This window comes from Ipomoea nil, unplaced genomic scaffold, assembly GCF_001879475.1.
Source record: "Ipomoea nil cultivar Tokyo-kokei standard unplaced genomic scaffold, Asagao_1.1 scaffold2921, whole genome shotgun sequence".
Lineage (NCBI taxonomy): Eukaryota > Viridiplantae > Streptophyta > Magnoliopsida > Solanales > Convolvulaceae > Ipomoea > Ipomoea nil.
In genome coordinates this window covers 2504955-2521842 of record NW_017619349.1, presented here as the reverse complement: position 1 = coordinate 2521842, position 16888 = coordinate 2504955, and the positions used below count along the sequence as shown (strand labels likewise).

At 32.5% G+C, this 16888-nt stretch overlaps 1 protein-coding gene across 4 annotated transcripts; it reads right to left on the bottom strand.

Moving 5' to 3' along the window:
• Window positions 1–498: 498 nt before the first annotated feature.
• LOC109160765 (putative late blight resistance protein homolog R1B-17) lies at window positions 499–3846 on the bottom strand. 4 transcript variants are annotated; one of them, XM_019309006.1, is made up of 3 exons: window positions 1761–3846; window positions 1274–1275; window positions 499–1095 (listed from the first exon to the last, which is right to left on the bottom strand). In XM_019309006.1, exons 1-3 carry the CDS (start codon window positions 3493–3495, stop codon window positions 715–717), a joined length of 2118 nt encoding a protein of 705 aa, XP_019164551.1. In that variant the 5' UTR covers window positions 3496–3846; the 3' UTR covers window positions 499–714. The 4 variants fall into 4 exon arrangements, with proteins under 4 accessions (XP_019164551.1, XP_019164549.1, XP_019164548.1 ...); XM_019309004.1 differs by having other exon boundaries at window positions 499–679; window positions 801–3846; XM_019309003.1 differs by having other exon boundaries at window positions 499–683; window positions 805–3846.
• Window positions 3847–16888: the final 13042 nt, after the last annotated feature.

Here is a 16888-nt window from a genome sequence, read left to right as displayed (position 1 = left end):
TTTATATATTTTAGAGAAAATTGAAATTTATTCTCCTTACAAATATGTCAATTATCAATATCACACTTAAATTATTAATAGTGTAAATATTGCTCTTCAATTTTTAAAATATGACATATATTGTTGCTTCATAAACATTGTAGGCCATTAGGCTAAACCAAACCTATTTAAAAATGGGATGGGGTTCACCTACCCAATTATAGTTATTGGTAATAATGAGTGCTCATTTAAGTGGTAATTGTAGCTTTTGGTTGAAAATTTGGTAATTAAGTTGTTTTTCAAACCAATGAACTTGTGATTTAGTGACACGAAGTGACTTTCTCATATGGATTTCATGGGTTGGGTTTGAGCCTCGACATATACTACATTCTGTTCAGGGTCAAATGAACACTACAAAAAAAGTGGCTTTTCAAAGTCATTTTTTGAAAATTTTGATTTTTGGCTATTTAAAAAAAATAAGTGAATGAAAAATACACAATGTGATTAAAAAAATATTTATACAAAAAATTTCATATGAAAATGAAATGAAATGAGCTTGATGGATCCACTACAAATTGGGGGAATGAAGCAACTGGCAAAAGACTTTTTCTTTTGTTTTTCTTCGTCAAAAGCAGAGCACAAGTTTTCCCCAATCACAAAACTAACAAATTCCCTCTGTCACTTTCATCAATTGGCAATTCAACCTAGAGAAGAGCAGAGTAGTTCAAAATGAGTTCAAGAAATGAAAATAATATCAATCCACCAAATTAGAAGACACAACACTAACAATTCCGAATTGTGAATGAGAATTGAAGAGAGACCAACCTTAGTTCCGTGATCATAAACACGAAGTATACGATTTTCCTTTCTTTGGACCTTGCCAGCAATATTGTTTGCAGAAGTCACAAGAGAAGAATAACAACTCTCTAACACAATTGATTTGAGAGTTTTAATATTTGCAAAAGTAACCGGAACCCTTTTCAAGTCCCAACAATGTTTCAAGACTAGGAGCTCCAAAACGGGAAAATGCTCAGCATTTGCATTCCAATGTTTGAGATCCAATCGCTCAACAAGGAGTATCTTTAATCCTCGAAAGCCCCATTTTGTTGGCTCCCACTTTGAGCCACAAAAGGCAAAATCTTTTAATTTAAGCACTTCAAGGTTGGGTAATTGGCCAATTATGCTCATTTCCTCCCAAGGGAGAAAAGTATAACGTAATGTCAACTTCTTTAGGTTCGGTGGAAAACCGCTAGGGAGATAAAAGCGTTCTACTCTTCCCATGTCAAATTTTAACTTCTCAAGTCGACGTAAATGGACAAGACTCTCCAGACAACTAGGTGTCATTTCACCTTCAATGTAAATCCCTAACTCCTTCAAGTTTGGAACCACTCTAAAGTTTGGTTTTTCATCTAAGCTACCGACTCTCAACCAATAAAGAGTTAGTAAATTTCCTTGAACCAAACTAGGGAGGCATTGTGAAGATTTCCTTTCAAGGTGTAAGTGCCTTAATTGTGGTAAATCTAATATACCATATGGCAATTGCAAAGGATACCCTTCGATCCATGAACAAATAGCGAGAGTTTGCAAATTCTGAAGTTTAAACAAGCGAAACTTGTAAAGAGAGCCTATAGTGTTTAAAGCCAAGTATCTCAAATGAATCAAATCCGCTATCCCAATGGGCATGCTATGGGAGTATTTAACTAAAGACAAATCCAACACTCTTAACAATTTCAAATGTGGGTTCACCAACCTACATTTTGAAAGGTATAAATCTTTATTACCTGAGTATAAAATAGAACGGATTTTATGGAAAGTGTGATTCTCATAACTTGTTTGAGTGACTGGCCAACTTCTTGACTGAAAGCTCATCCAACGACGGTCTTCTTGAACATGATTTCCATTAATGACTGACAAGAAGTTCTCCTTTTTAGCTTCTCTCATGCAAAACTCATGCAATCGGTCATGAACCTTGCATGACTTGATTTTGCCATCGATACTTAATTCATTAGCTTGAACAAGACTTCTATCAATAAGATCATGCAAGTAGCTCTCTGCCTGTTTCTCCATACTCTTATACTTCTTCTTCGCCTTTAGAAATCCCTCTGCAACCCATAAGCTTATCAGCTTCTTAACAGGTATGTCACTGTCTTCGCGAAAAACTCCAAAGTAAAGAAGACAAGCTTTCAAGTGAGTAGGCAAGTAGTTGTAACTTAATGAGAGTACTCTTGAAATTCTATTTTCAGCACTATCCATTCCATCCAAAGTTTTTGCAGCATCTCTCCATATTTCTATTGACCCTTCCAAAGTAGCTAAAAGTCCAGCCATGACAACAATTGCTAGAGGTAATCCATAACAACCATCAAGAATTCTCTTCCCAAGTGACTTGTATTCTTGAGGAACAATTTGTTTTAGCCCGAAGACCTTCCTGGAAAATAATTTCCAACTATCATCTTGGGTCTGGGCTTTCATGGCATGAAGATACTCACTTGTATATACAGCAACCTCAGTGAATCGAGTGGTTAATAGGATTCGACTTCCATTAGAATTATCGGGGAAACATCCTTGGATGGCATCCCAGGCTGCAATGCTCCATACATCGTCTAACACAATTAAATACCTATGACCAATCAAACTTTTGCGTAGTTGCTCTGCTAGCTGCTCCTCGTCTTTGTTAGAGATTTCACTAGTCATCGGCACAATACAACCCAAAAGGCAAACGAGCATCTCTTTTACATTATGTTCTTTAGACACAACAACCCATGCTCGAATGGGAAAGTGGAACGCAACCAATGAGTTGGTGTAGACCATGTTGGCTAAGGTTGTTTTTCCAATGCCTCCTAGTCCCACGAGTGTGAGAACATCCCGTTTCACCCTCGGGAGACGAATCAGCCTGTAAGTGATTTTCTTTATGTCTTTGTTGAATCCCACAATCACTGAATTCTCAGGCTCTAATGTATTCTTGCCCGTAATACTGCCTACTGAACCAGTAAAGTAAGCCTGTACGGGCGGCTCTAATGTATTCTGGTAGGCACCACCAACCATATTCTCCTGCTTCAAACTCTCTGTTGATGAACCAATAACAAGTGAATTGGTGTTTGTTTTCTCCATCAAGATCTTCACTTCAACATCCTCAAAATCTTTTAATACTTGCTGCAAGGTTTGATGGAGTTTTTGACAAGCTGAAACTACAGAGTCTCCCCTGTTAGCCACCACATAAACCTGTCCAAGCTCAGATTCTACTTTGCTTTCTGCTTCAGCAGCCACATCTAAGATCTCTGCCTCCAAACTTTCCTTATTATTAGCTTCCCAGTTGTCGGTTTTCGCCCCGAATTCCTCCAGAAAGGCTTGCACAAAACGTAGCTTTTTCGACAGAGACACAACCATTTCTCTGCTGTAAAGAACCAAAGAAGAATTGGGCTGCAAAAGGTGTTTCTCTACTATTTCTAGCAGAGAGGTGACCACAGCAAAAGCCATGGAAGAACTCTTAGAATAGGTGGAGTTGTTTGTCTCAACCATTGAGATGGAAATCTGGAATGGGAAAGTTTTGGGTTATAACTTAATTACAACAGAGATGGTGTGGTGTGTGATCCTTAAAATCTGCTGAATTATTGATGGTAGAAAAAGCAACCAAATTCATTTTGCAGAGTAGAATTGGTAATGGTCAAATGAACAATTTTTTTTAATCTTTAGGATTGGTCTATAAAATGTTTGCTATATAATATACCAACTTGCAGCAGAAACACAAGAAAGAGACCAATAGATAGATTAAAAAACAAAACTTTTCTTGGCTATAGAACTATAATCAAGAGTCAAGAGTGTGCCCCCACACAGGTTCAAATTTGAGATCTCCCATTTGAAGGGCTACAGCTATACCGCTCAATTACAAGACTTTTGGCATATATATAAAATATTTAGTTGAGAATAAATAAAATTTACTAAAATTTTATATTAATGAGTATTCACTTCAAATAAGATAATTGTTCCGTACAAGCTTTGAAAACAAGATAATAAGAAATGTTTGGTGTTCAAATTTGAAGTAGTCATGCATGATAATATGATATAATTTATGCCAAATTGCCAATTTTCTATCTGAATTTGTTGACTTCCATTGTTTGGCTTTAAACCTTTTGTTTTATGTACTTTATGTCACCTTTAATTAGTTGTTGTAACAACCACTTTTGGAGAGTAAATAATAGTCTTTGACAACACAATTCAATATTGTTCAATTTATTAGTTCTTCTCTTATATTAATCCATTCTTTAGATTAGGTAATCTGGACTATGATAAGCACTCGATTCGATCTGAAAAAAATTCATCCCAAAATACTAGTTCAATTATTCAATTACGTTCGAGTTTAAGGATCACTAAGGTCCATCCGTGCAATCATCTAGCATTTCATTATCTCACATTTATGTGCTACTGAACCACAAAAACTTAATACCACCCCCACCCAGACTTAGAGCCATGACCTTCAATTTGGGAGAGTTATTTCATTAACTAGATCATAAGATCATTGACACTTAAATAATCATATCTAAAACTTTAAAAAAAAAAACCAAAGATTCATAAAGAAAAGAAAAGAATAAAAGTGTACTCAAAACATTGATGTATCAAATCACAATTCAAAATAGCAAACAAACAAATACTGATAAAAATTAAAACGCAAAATAAACAACAGTTTCATGTAAACTTTTAAACAATTAATTTTATTCTTCACCCTTCTGCATGGACGACTGACAGAAGTATATATATGTTTCCTTGTTCTGCGTCTGTGCTACAATTGTGGCGGCGCTCAAGTTCTTCTGCAACCTGGACCTGCAAACACCATTAGAATGATAAAGAGAATTAGAGATTAGTGATTTTTTTTTAAAATAATATTGATTTTTTAAAATACAATTTGCTCATTTTCTAGAAAATGATTCAAAGCACACTAAGACAATTTTTTGAAATGCAACCAAATGCGGGAGTAGAAAATGTTTTTTTGAAAAATGACTCATTTTTCAAAAACATTTTCTAAAAGTCATTTTTCAAGTTTTCAAACACACCCTAAAAGTTTTTGTATTTTCTTCCTAAGTTGTATAAGTTGTAAATCTGTTATGAGTTACATTATATTGTTACACATAATAACAACCACTAATTTCCTTCACTTTTACTTTGGTAAATAGCTGTTAGCTGATTGAGTTAGTGATTTTGATTAATTGATATCATTAGCTTATTGTATAAAGATGTTTGGTAAATAACTATTAACTGATAGCTGATTACATGTAAAATGTCTTTCTCAAAAATATAATAAAAAAAACTGCTTGAAATACTTATAAACTTTTACAAAAAGCAGATTAATCAAATACTTGTATTGATTGTTTAACCAAGTCAAACACCTAATATTAGTCAACTAAACTAACTATGTTACGAACCTGACCATTGAATTTCTATATATATACCCCTAAAAACTTGGTAAGACCGCAGTAACTAATTGAAATTTGAAAGTATGTAATTGCTGAAGTGATCTGTTTATTTTATTGTTAACTTACCTGATCCTCCTCCTGGTGGACGACGTGGCGGCGCACGTAGATGATTATAGGGTATCTTTTTAGATTTTTGTGGTCCCGTTCTTGTAAATGAATGAAGCTCTATCAAAAGTGCAATCTTTTATCAATAGTGTAATCATTTCTAATAATAATAATAATAATAATAATAATAATAATAATAATGTGGTAAAATATTTCTGTGCGCAAAGAGAAAGACAAAAGACATATTATAGAATAAATTACAATTATAATAATAAATAATAACAATAATAATAATGCTAATAACAAATAATGGTAATAATACTGCTGTACGCAAAAAATTAGAATTTGCGCCCCGGGTTGAAGTAACAGACTAGAGTTTTGAACCTTGGACCTTGAAGATGAAACGTCATAAAAACACATTTCTGTCATTTCTCCCTGGAGTGTTTTAAAAGTAATTACAATTTTATTTTCTTTTAATGTCTTAATTAACTAGGTACAAATTGTTGGGTAATAAGGTGGAAAAATCCTAAAATAATAATCCTACGGAAAGATTATTAATATATGGGAAAACAAGAAAAAGATTGGGAAGGAAAAGTTGGAAAATTTGGGTAAAGATTAGCACGAGTTTGAACAAATTGTTCTTTTCCTTAAAACCTTATTTGCTACCTTCCACAAGTGCTAAGAGCATTGTAGCCTAGGTTTCCCAAGATAAAACGTGCTACTATTCTTTGCTTAAGCACCCAAACAAAGAACCCGGCAAACAAAGCAAAGTGAGAACACAAGTGGCTAAAGAAGAGAGTAGAAGCAGAGTGTTTGGAAGCTAAAACGTACTGGAATTCCTTTGTGAATCATGGTCCATACAATACTTTGTGAATCATGGTCCACACAATAATTTGCCATGCACGGTAGGTGTGGCCCGGCTCCGGGCTCCACACTGTGATAAGTTGGAATCAAGAGAAAATATTAGGCTCAAAATTTGCAGCGAAGAAAGTCTTTCTCCTTGTCATTTTTGGAGGTTATGGTAGGGACTATGGTATTAACTCTTTATAAAACTAATCCTGTTCATTTTCCTATTATTTTATAAGCATCGTCCCATCCACTTCAAGTGAATACGACCTAGATGGAGTAAATTTGGTGAATTTGACGGATTAGATAAAATTTGACTGATCCTTGCTCACCCTTGATTTTACCAGAGTATTACTAAAATAGAGTTTTGCCCTAGCTAGCCTAGCCTGTACTCCTGACCTTTGGATTTCAAACCCATTACAGAATCATGCATGCATGTCAACCAATAAGTATGCAGTTTTTTGTCTGAAATTATAAATTCCATCGCTAAAATGAGCTCTTAGTTGTTTACATACCTCCTGGTGAACCACGTTTTACGGGCTAGTGTCGTTTTATGGGATAGTGTCGTTTTACGGGATAGTGTCGCCAGTACGACCGGCAAGCTGCAACAATTTATTCATTATTTATTATGAAAAAAATTCTTGCATGACATACAAAGTGTTCTAAAAATCATAAGCATGCACAATCAATGAGTAAAAAAATATTATTAATAGTTACGTTATGATACAATATAATTAATGATATAAAATATGCATGTGGCTAAGAGTTGTTTGTGTTTGTTTGAATTGATTCTACCAAAGTAAAAATAGTATAAATATGGAGAAGATGAATAGTACTTACGAATTCGAGCTGTGTGGGAAGAAGTAAAGAGAAATGCCATCATCATCAGAAGGACCAAGAGAAATGGGATAATATTGGGTGTGATACTCATCTTAATTAATTGCAGTATCTATAGCCGGATAAACTGAAGAGCAAAGAGATTTGGTTTATGATATATAATGGAGCTTTAATTTATGACTCAATTTATAGGCATCCTCATTTACTTTTTCCGTGAACATTGAAAACGAAAGGACTAATCACAAATTAAGGCTAAGGAGGCTTGATTTACTTTCTCACAAGTCTAGGAGTGGGTTTATAAGGACTAAAACTAGCTTGACCAAGTCCACACGGACTTAACTCAATGGTTCAGTAGTCAGTATTTGGGAGAGAAGAGATCAATGTTTGAGCCTCGACGGTGGTAGTGTGAGGATTATGTCTAAAGTGTGATTATGGGCTCACCAGCAGAATATTAAGTCATCGAGCCTTCGTGATTTACATCTTTCTAAATGCTCTGCCAAGTCGGGATGTGGGGGACCCTTTTGGGTGAATTAGCTTGACGAAATTGGAATACATGCATGATTTTAATTTAAAAAATAATTTTTTTTTTTTTTTAAAGCATCAAATAAAGGCCAACTTGGTGGCAAGAAATTTCCATGTAGGCTCCACTCTGTGATAAATTGAAGTCAAGAGAAAATATGAAGTTCAAAATACGCAGCGAAGAAAGTGTAGACTCACTTCAAGTCTTTCTCTTTGTCATTTTTGGAGGATATGGTAGGGACTAGGGAATAAGATCGGCCATATTGTGTACGTATTTAAAATATAAGCTACAAGTTTTTGAATATAGAATATAATTTTTGACATTTTCTCGGTAGACCAAAGATTGATTAAACAATGGTAACTTTATGAATCTACCATCATTACTTTATAAATTGATAGTAGTGATTTTATGAGTCTACAATAATTACTTAATAAACCTACACTAGTAACCTTATGAATATGCAATAGTGATTTTATAAACTTGGTTGAATCAGCGTCCAACTCGATTGAGTTAGTGCCCAATTCAGCGGAGTTAGCGCTCAACTTGACCAAGTGGTATTTTTGCCTGATTGGTTGTTCATCTTCTATATTCCTCCAACCATGTACTCAACTAACCATTTAACATATATAGTTCACTAGATTGTGGGGTAATAACAGTCTAACAACTCAAAGTCCTGAATGGAAAAACTGGAGATGATATACTTGAATTACTCGACTGCGCGCCTGATCGACAAGCACCTAGCGCCTTCTGCAATATTGAAACCTCTAATGAGCCCCTGACCTTGATCAATTGTCATACTATGGACGAAGGTCTACCTTGTATTGTTACATAATTTGTTAACTGTAGGTATATATTATATTAATTGCAAATACATAATCTGAATGTCATTTTGAATCAGGATTTACACACCTAGCTAGTCTATGATATTATTTGCCTACCATAATTTTACTCATTCACTATCTCATTGGGTTGGGATGTGAGAACCCTAGTGATAAAGAATATTACCTTTTGTGGACAAAAGAAGCATGAAATTTAAGTGGTAGTGCCCTTGATGACAAATAATTATACTAAGGATGTGTCCTCTTTGCATTGTGGGTCCTAGTTCAAAATGACATTCATATTATGTGTATGCAATTAACATATTACGTCGTGTTTATAAATAAATTGAACGACAAATAATATGTTAAATACAGTCACATAATTCTTTTCAAAAAACAAAAAATACAGTCACATAATATGTTCGATCACTACAAACACATAATATGCTGTTAACATATTATGTGCATGCAATTTAATATTATGCGCCTTTAATTAACCGTGTTTGTAGTTAACAAATTATGTGGCTCCAATTTATTTACTATTAACTGAAGACACATAATATGTTAACTGCAAATAAATAATTTTTAGACCAAACTCCATAATGCAAGATGGACCTTAATTAATCCATGGTATAACAATTCGCCCTTGAAATATTTTTATTAATAGGGAAGGGGGATACCCACATATACAAATGTTTTCATCAAGTCTTAAACACATCACCTCTCATATAGAGGAGTAACTTAGTACCATTGGATCACAAGATCCTTGGTTTCGCCCTTGAAATATAACTGATGTTTAATTTCCCCAAGAATTATTACACATCAGTACAGTAGCATAAATTTTGCCTGCACGGACTTATCACATACATACTCATACATTACCAAAAAAGAATTTTTATCACTATGACACTATCCCTACCAAATCTCATTTCCTCTGACCAAAGGAAAATGACACAATATAAGGGATTGTTTACTTTATTTATCTATTTTTTAATTTTCAATTTTTTATTTCTCCAATTTTTTAATTTTTTTATTACATTTCTTCAGTTTTTTATTTTTTTCAATTTTCTAATGTCATTCCTCATTCCTCCCGTGTTTGATATTTTGAGTTTTACAATTTTCGTACTTCATTCTTCAAGTTTTTCATCTCAAGTTTTCTAATTTTCAATTCTCATTCCTCCAATTTTTTATTTTTTTGAAAAAGTCATTTTGGTAAAAACATATTACTAAATAAATTGCAATTTTTTCAATAATTTTAGTATATAGTTTGATTACACAACAAAATACGCAAAACCTCATAGGGTACTACTGACTCTTGTACTGCCCCACTAGGATTCAAATCCATCATCATCGTGGTGATGGTGGTGGTGGTGGTGGTGGTGGAGGAATCTGTGAAATCTGTACGCATAAGAAGGGAAAAGGAAAAAATGTTGTGAAAAAGCAAAAATAAGCATGCACAATAGGAATCAAACCGTTGACCTCACTATATATATCCATCACTGTTTACCCATATTTTCTTCAATCTTTCATATGGAAAAGTTCAAATTAGAGTTCTCCAAAAGCATATATAAAGTTGGAGAATGGAGATAAGTTAGGCAACTATAAAAATGATTGTAGTAAATATGTTTTCCACTTTTCATTTTTTTACATCTCTGCTAATTCTCTGTTTTTCGAGAAAATATTTCAAATTTTCAATTTAGTAAACAACCCCTAAACATTGCGGCGTGTGGCACGAGTCCTTGGCAATAGTGGCGGAGCCACATGAAATTTGCAAAGGCCCCCCAACCCACCCTTTTTTTTTTTTGGCTAGCCCGGGTGGTGTCATCCGGGACCACATGGGCACTTGGATCGTGGGGTTCACGCTTAAAGTTGGTATCACGAGCAGTTTTGCCGCAGAGCTATGAAGCCTAGGGAAGAGGCTCATCTTGGCTACAAATCGTGGTATGGATAGAGTGGTGGTGGAAATGAATTCGGAAGCGATGGTTATGTGGTCAAAGGTGAGGGCGAGTCTTATCCGGAGTGTCCGGAGTCCAATACCCTTATTGTTGACTGTAAGATCACCATGGAGCTAATTAGACATTGTCACATATTTCACGTCTGTAGAAAAAGAAACCAATATGCGGACTATATCTCGTAAATTTGGGGCAAAGAAGTGATTGGGGGACCTCAATTTTGGAAGACCCCATTGATGCAATAAAGGTCCTCTTGGAGAGAGACGCTAGAGGCATGACCACCATGTTAGATATACAATAGTCTAACTATATGAACCATAGTATACGAGAAACCTAACCTCGTATGATAGCGGAAGCGTAGCCGTGTTGATCTCCAGCCATAGTTGATGTTCCTGTTGTGTTGCCTCTTAACGGTAGACCGTCAGCCATGTTTTGCCTCAGACCTGACTCAGAACCCTAGATGGTGTATTGGTATCTACTGAGCGGTCTGAGTACCGTAACTGAATGTGCTATCTAATCCATAATCCTGTATCCCATCAATCCAGGTTATATTAGGCACAGAGTTTGGTTGACTAACAACTACTAGTTATTAAGTCCAACCAGACCACTTAATAAACCTAGTCAACTTGCACCACTTAATTAAGGCCCTAATATATAATATATAATATATATTATTAGGGAAAATCTTACATTCTCCCACTTGGTGCAAGTACTAGCACAACCATCATCAAAGAACAAAACACACGAATCATAGTGATACGTCCTCTATTTAATCAGAGTAGTATCCATTATGGTCACATGCATTTTAATTCTCCAACTTAGGTCCTTTATGAACAAACCCTATGTTTATTCTCGGTACCTTAAGGGATGTTTCTCAAAATACATTATGTGCACAACTGAAGGAGAAAACACATCCAAATTGTACAAAAGAGTACACTGTATGATCTCTAAAACTTTATAAGCATGCCTTAAGTAGAGATCTCTTAATGTTAGCATAATGCTAACTATATTCCATGACTTCTTTATAAGTTAACTTTAAGTACTATCTCTAACGGCTAAGAGCTTGGAGTTGACACGTCTGTCACTCCCACTCATCAAAAATAGCCAAAAGATAGTCAAGTCACAGAAGCATTCCAATAACTTAGATAATAAACCAAAGGTCCAAGTCCATGAATTTGGAATCTTAATCATACACCATAACTTCCCAAATAACTTCAATGTTCACTTTAAATGAACTGAACATAATGAGTCTTACTTATATGTCCCACAAAATTATTTTGAGCCTTACAAATCAAAATGGCCCAGGATCAATTTTGAAGAAACTAAAGACTATTCATCACTGAAGAATTTATTAAATGACAGTGTACCACAAGTTAAATGCTTTTGTTCTAATAAATTCCTCAATATTGTTACAACATTTTAATAAATATGTTGCACAACAAAATGTTCAATAATTTGAACTTATGAATTTATATAAACAAATACAAAATTAATACTTGTGGAATCTTATGGACTTATTGTTTGACATACAATCAAATTTAGGATGTATGAAGCCATTTAAATCCATAAACTTTAGTGGAGTAACTTAATGATCTTTTTCTAAATGATCACTCCCACTGATTAAAACATTCTTCAGCAAAATTAATAAAATGAACTTAATAATATACATACTCATAATTGATTTATTGACCAACTAACAAATGAAGACATAATTCCCCACCATTAGTTGGACATACTAAATAATCAATTTTTGGTTCCAATTAAAGTCCAACTAAATAATGAAGATATAATTCCCCACCATAGTTGGACATACTAAAATAAAAATACACCTTCCAAAACCAAGTTAGAATTTGGCTCAAAAGATACATTTTATTATTAATGGAATCCAAAAGATGTATGTCAAATCACGTAACTTACTACAGTTAGTCCGAAGAACGAGCAAGATTCGTGGATTAATTAATAGAAGTGACTAAATTTTGGGAAGTGACTGAAAAACATGTTTTGCCAATGCAAACCATGAAACTTAGAATTATAATTGAGCTAAATTTATAAATTCTAAGAAACTGTGATAAAATTATTATCTAATGGGTTGAAGGATTTATTGACATAAAACTTGCCTATGGGCTAAAGTTTTAATTCTATTAAATCCAATTAAACCCTTATAATATTTTTCACAATTACTAAAGAGCCAGAAGAATCTAGTGACATAAAACTTGCCTGTGGGCTAAAGTTTTACTCAATTAGATCCAACTGAAAAATTTTATTTATGATGAAACTATTATCAAATGAGTTGAAGAATCAAATGATATAAAACTTGCCTGTAGGCTAAAGTTCTATTCAATAAGATTCATTGCTATCATTATGATAAAAAACTTAAGAGATCATGTTCCTTTTCTTAATCCCTGTGGGCAAATTAAGAAATATGATCTAAAGTTTACATCATAAAATTAAACTTCATGATAGAACTGAAAATTATTTACAAATAACCATAAAGTAAATAAATTTATTTATTTCTATCTCCACTGATAAAACTACTAAACTACATTCCGATACATAATTGCCTGTGGGCTAAATTATGACCGTAGTCCAGTATTTCATCCTGATTAATTATACAAATATAACGAAATTGCCTGTGGGCTAAATTTCATCATATTACATACAATTAATCACAAATGATATGTCCAAAACTTTATGTGATCAAAATAAACCGCTTAATATATAATTTTAACAGATTAAGGATGCTGTGGCTACTCCAAAATCAAATTAAAATTATAAGATCACTAGACAATTATCAATTCTTTGCCTAAACTTTATGTGATTAAAACTTAATAATCTTAGGTAGCTGAATATGCTGTAGCTATTCCTTAATTAACCAAGATTGAAAACTTAAGAGACTTCAGTAAATTAAAGATGCTTTGGCTATTCTTTAATGAACCGAAATCAAATCACATTGTCAAGGAATACTTAAAATTTTGACAAACAGATTATACCAGATTGTGATGGGAAAATCTAAATATACTCCAAGGAAAGGTGGTTAGAGACTAACTCTCACTGAAAACCAATTCCTTAAATAGAGTATCAATTTAAGGAGACTAGTGGCTCAAGATGTTCTTAAGTCATGACCATTAAAACTAGTATGTCTCCCCGATTCATATATACTTAATGTATAACTGTTTGGGGTATAAACCAGTAAACTGTATGGTATACACCAGAAAACTGTAGGGTTCACCTATGAGTAAAGCTTAAATGGTGAACTAAATTAGCGGACTAAACGTGCTTAAATTCAGGCACTACCGCGACTAAAGTTTATGCATAAGTCCAACTTAAATAGGAACTAATATAATTCCATCTCAAAGTATGCATTTCTAAAGGCATAATAAAATTGCATAATTTAAAACAGAATATTATGCTTAGGACAAATATGCATAAAATTAAACATTAAACTCATATTTTCCAAATAAATTGCATAACTTAAAGCAATTTACCATATGAGATTTTAAAGTATAAACTTAATATTCAAACATCGATGAGTTCAAACCAAAAGAGACCCAACATTTTGAATAATAATATACTGGATATATACTTTAAAATTTTGTTAAACTGGAAGCCCATGACAAAATGTTTGAATGCATAAAGATCAAATTTATGAGAAATAACTGAATTTACAAATTCAAACAATATCAAACCAAAAGGATATGCTAGCATTTGTAAATCAAAATCTCACAAACCCTAATTGCATAATTAAACTTAATATTATGCACTTAATGTGATTGAATGCATAAAACAATCTAGAAAGTATGAACCAACTAAAGAATATGAATTTATGCCAAATATTCATACTTAACCAAACATGGGCAATCAGAACTAAAATCATAATTCCAAGAACTAAATGAATTATGGAATTAATGGCAATAGTCAATTGCCTAGCAAATATGTTTTTTCAAGATTACTAAATTGATTCAAAATCACTCTCCATAACTCAGATAATAATATTATTATTATGAATGGCAAAATTGCAAATAACCAAAATAGCAATAAATAGTCATAACAATATTATCACATTATGTATGTAGGAGACTAAATATGGAAAAATAATGGTTAAAACCGCTAACTTTTATAAACGTTTTCGGATAAAATTTTGAAAACTTAATAAAATTTGAAGTCCGAAAAATATTAATGTCCAGAAAATTATTTTCTGAACTGGAGTATTGTCACATAAATTTATTTGGAAACAGTTTAAGATGCATATCTAAATACCATAACAATATTAATGTTATCATTAATTAATTATTAATAGCAATAAGTAACATTATAATCACTATTAACATTAGTAATGACAAACTAAAGTATGGTAATGCACTTTTAATGTTTTCATTTTCTAAAGATAAAATATGTGACTAGTCCAAATTAGCGGTTAACTGTAACTGTAGCACTAATTATCAATAACAACCATAAAAGATAATTAATGACTAACCTTAATGGTGCAAACCGCATCTGCCCATTGCGCTAACAACGATGACGATCCACAAGAGAAGAAAAGACTCCAGAATTCTCCCAATCTTCACTATCCCGTCAATAAACTCGATGCAGCGTCCAATGGTACGTTTAAAAATTTATTGGTAGGACTTAATTACCAACATTAATAATCGTGTAAAATGAAGTGGTAATCATGCCAATGTACCAAATATAGCAGATTACCATTAAATGCTAATTATTATGAAAAGTAATAAAATGAGATTAGCCCCTAAACTTAATAACAGTAATTAATAATGCTAATTAATAATAATTACAATAAAGGCAAAACTGTAATTAAGGGATGCCAAATACTAATCTCAATTTACCACATAATAATTAACCATGACTATTATGATACTTAGGGAGACTGAAGTTAAGGTAATAACCAAATTTACCATTATACTAACAATATAAACTATATTGCTTTTGCCATAAAATTAAAGACTTAATATTATTATTAAGGCCCTGAAAACTACTGATAGATTAAAAATTAATCAACTTAAATAATAGTTTGTAATTCTTAATGGCCAAAATAACAATTAAATCCTTAATCCTTAATGTCTCAAAATAGATCAAGACAATAATTATAGCACTTAATTACTCAAATTAGGCTCATAAACCTCAATGGCCTAAGTGAATTATAACATGGATGAAAAATGGTCTAATACTGAAGTAGACCCAAAACTTAATATTATTACCAACGATGAATACTAAAATATAGTAGTTAGTAATAATTAAAACTTAATAAACATGTTATAAGGACCTCTAATTATTATTAAAATATCAATCAAAATGGTAGGATCCATACTTTAATGACCCAAAATAGGTCCCAAATAGCTTGTTCAAAATAGGTTCTAAAGTCCTAGAGACACATAAAACAAAAATGTGCTCAAATTAAAGGGAAACCAAACAAGCTGCTTTAGTAGATCATAATGTCCAAAATTGACATAAAGATCCAAAATTGAACGATATTTAATAATGAATTTATGAGTTAATAATATGTTAAATCCAACCTTAAAACATGCGTTTCTAAATGCATAATTATTATAACAATAAAATTATAAAAAAAAATACTTAGCATGCTTGGATTTTGCATTTAACTCATATATATCCTAAACAAATTGCAATACTTCAGGCAATTTAATATGAACCTCAATATTAAATTAAAATTCAAAGAGCAAATTCAATACATAATATTTGCTAAATATTGAATAGTAATTTAATTATGGATTTAATGCCAAAAATTAAGAGGGAACTAAAGGGCATTAATATCTGAAAACAAGCAATTACCATATATTTACCATTTGCTAAGAGTAATATTCAATATTAATTAAGGAAATATTAATATGGTAATATCAAACCAAATAATTACCATTTACCAAAATTAATATATATAATATTAACTAAAGCAAACATTAATATGGTAAATAAATATAAAATAATGGTAATTACCTTAATGACTTGCGTGTTCTCCCAGGAAATTCCAAGTCAAACAACCAAAGCCAAAACAATGGATATAATTAATATTTCGAAGTCCAGATGAAATATGAAAATAACTGTGCTTCATGTTGAATTTTTTTTTTTTTTTTTTCAAAAAAAAAAAAAAAACACAACTACAGTACGTTAATTCATTCTACACATACAAGAAAAATTATATAATTGTATGCTGATTTTGAAATATTAATATAAAACATATACGAAAAACCCTTAATGTATATGAAAGAAATTAATGTTGATCGTAGGCAACTCAATCAACCAGACAGAGATTATAAAGGCTCTGATACCAAATGTTAGATATACAATAGTCTAACTATATGAACCATAGTATACGAGAAACCTAACCTCGTATGATAGCGGAAGCGTAGCCGTGTTGATCTCCAGCCATAGTTGATGTTCCTGTTGTGTTGCCTC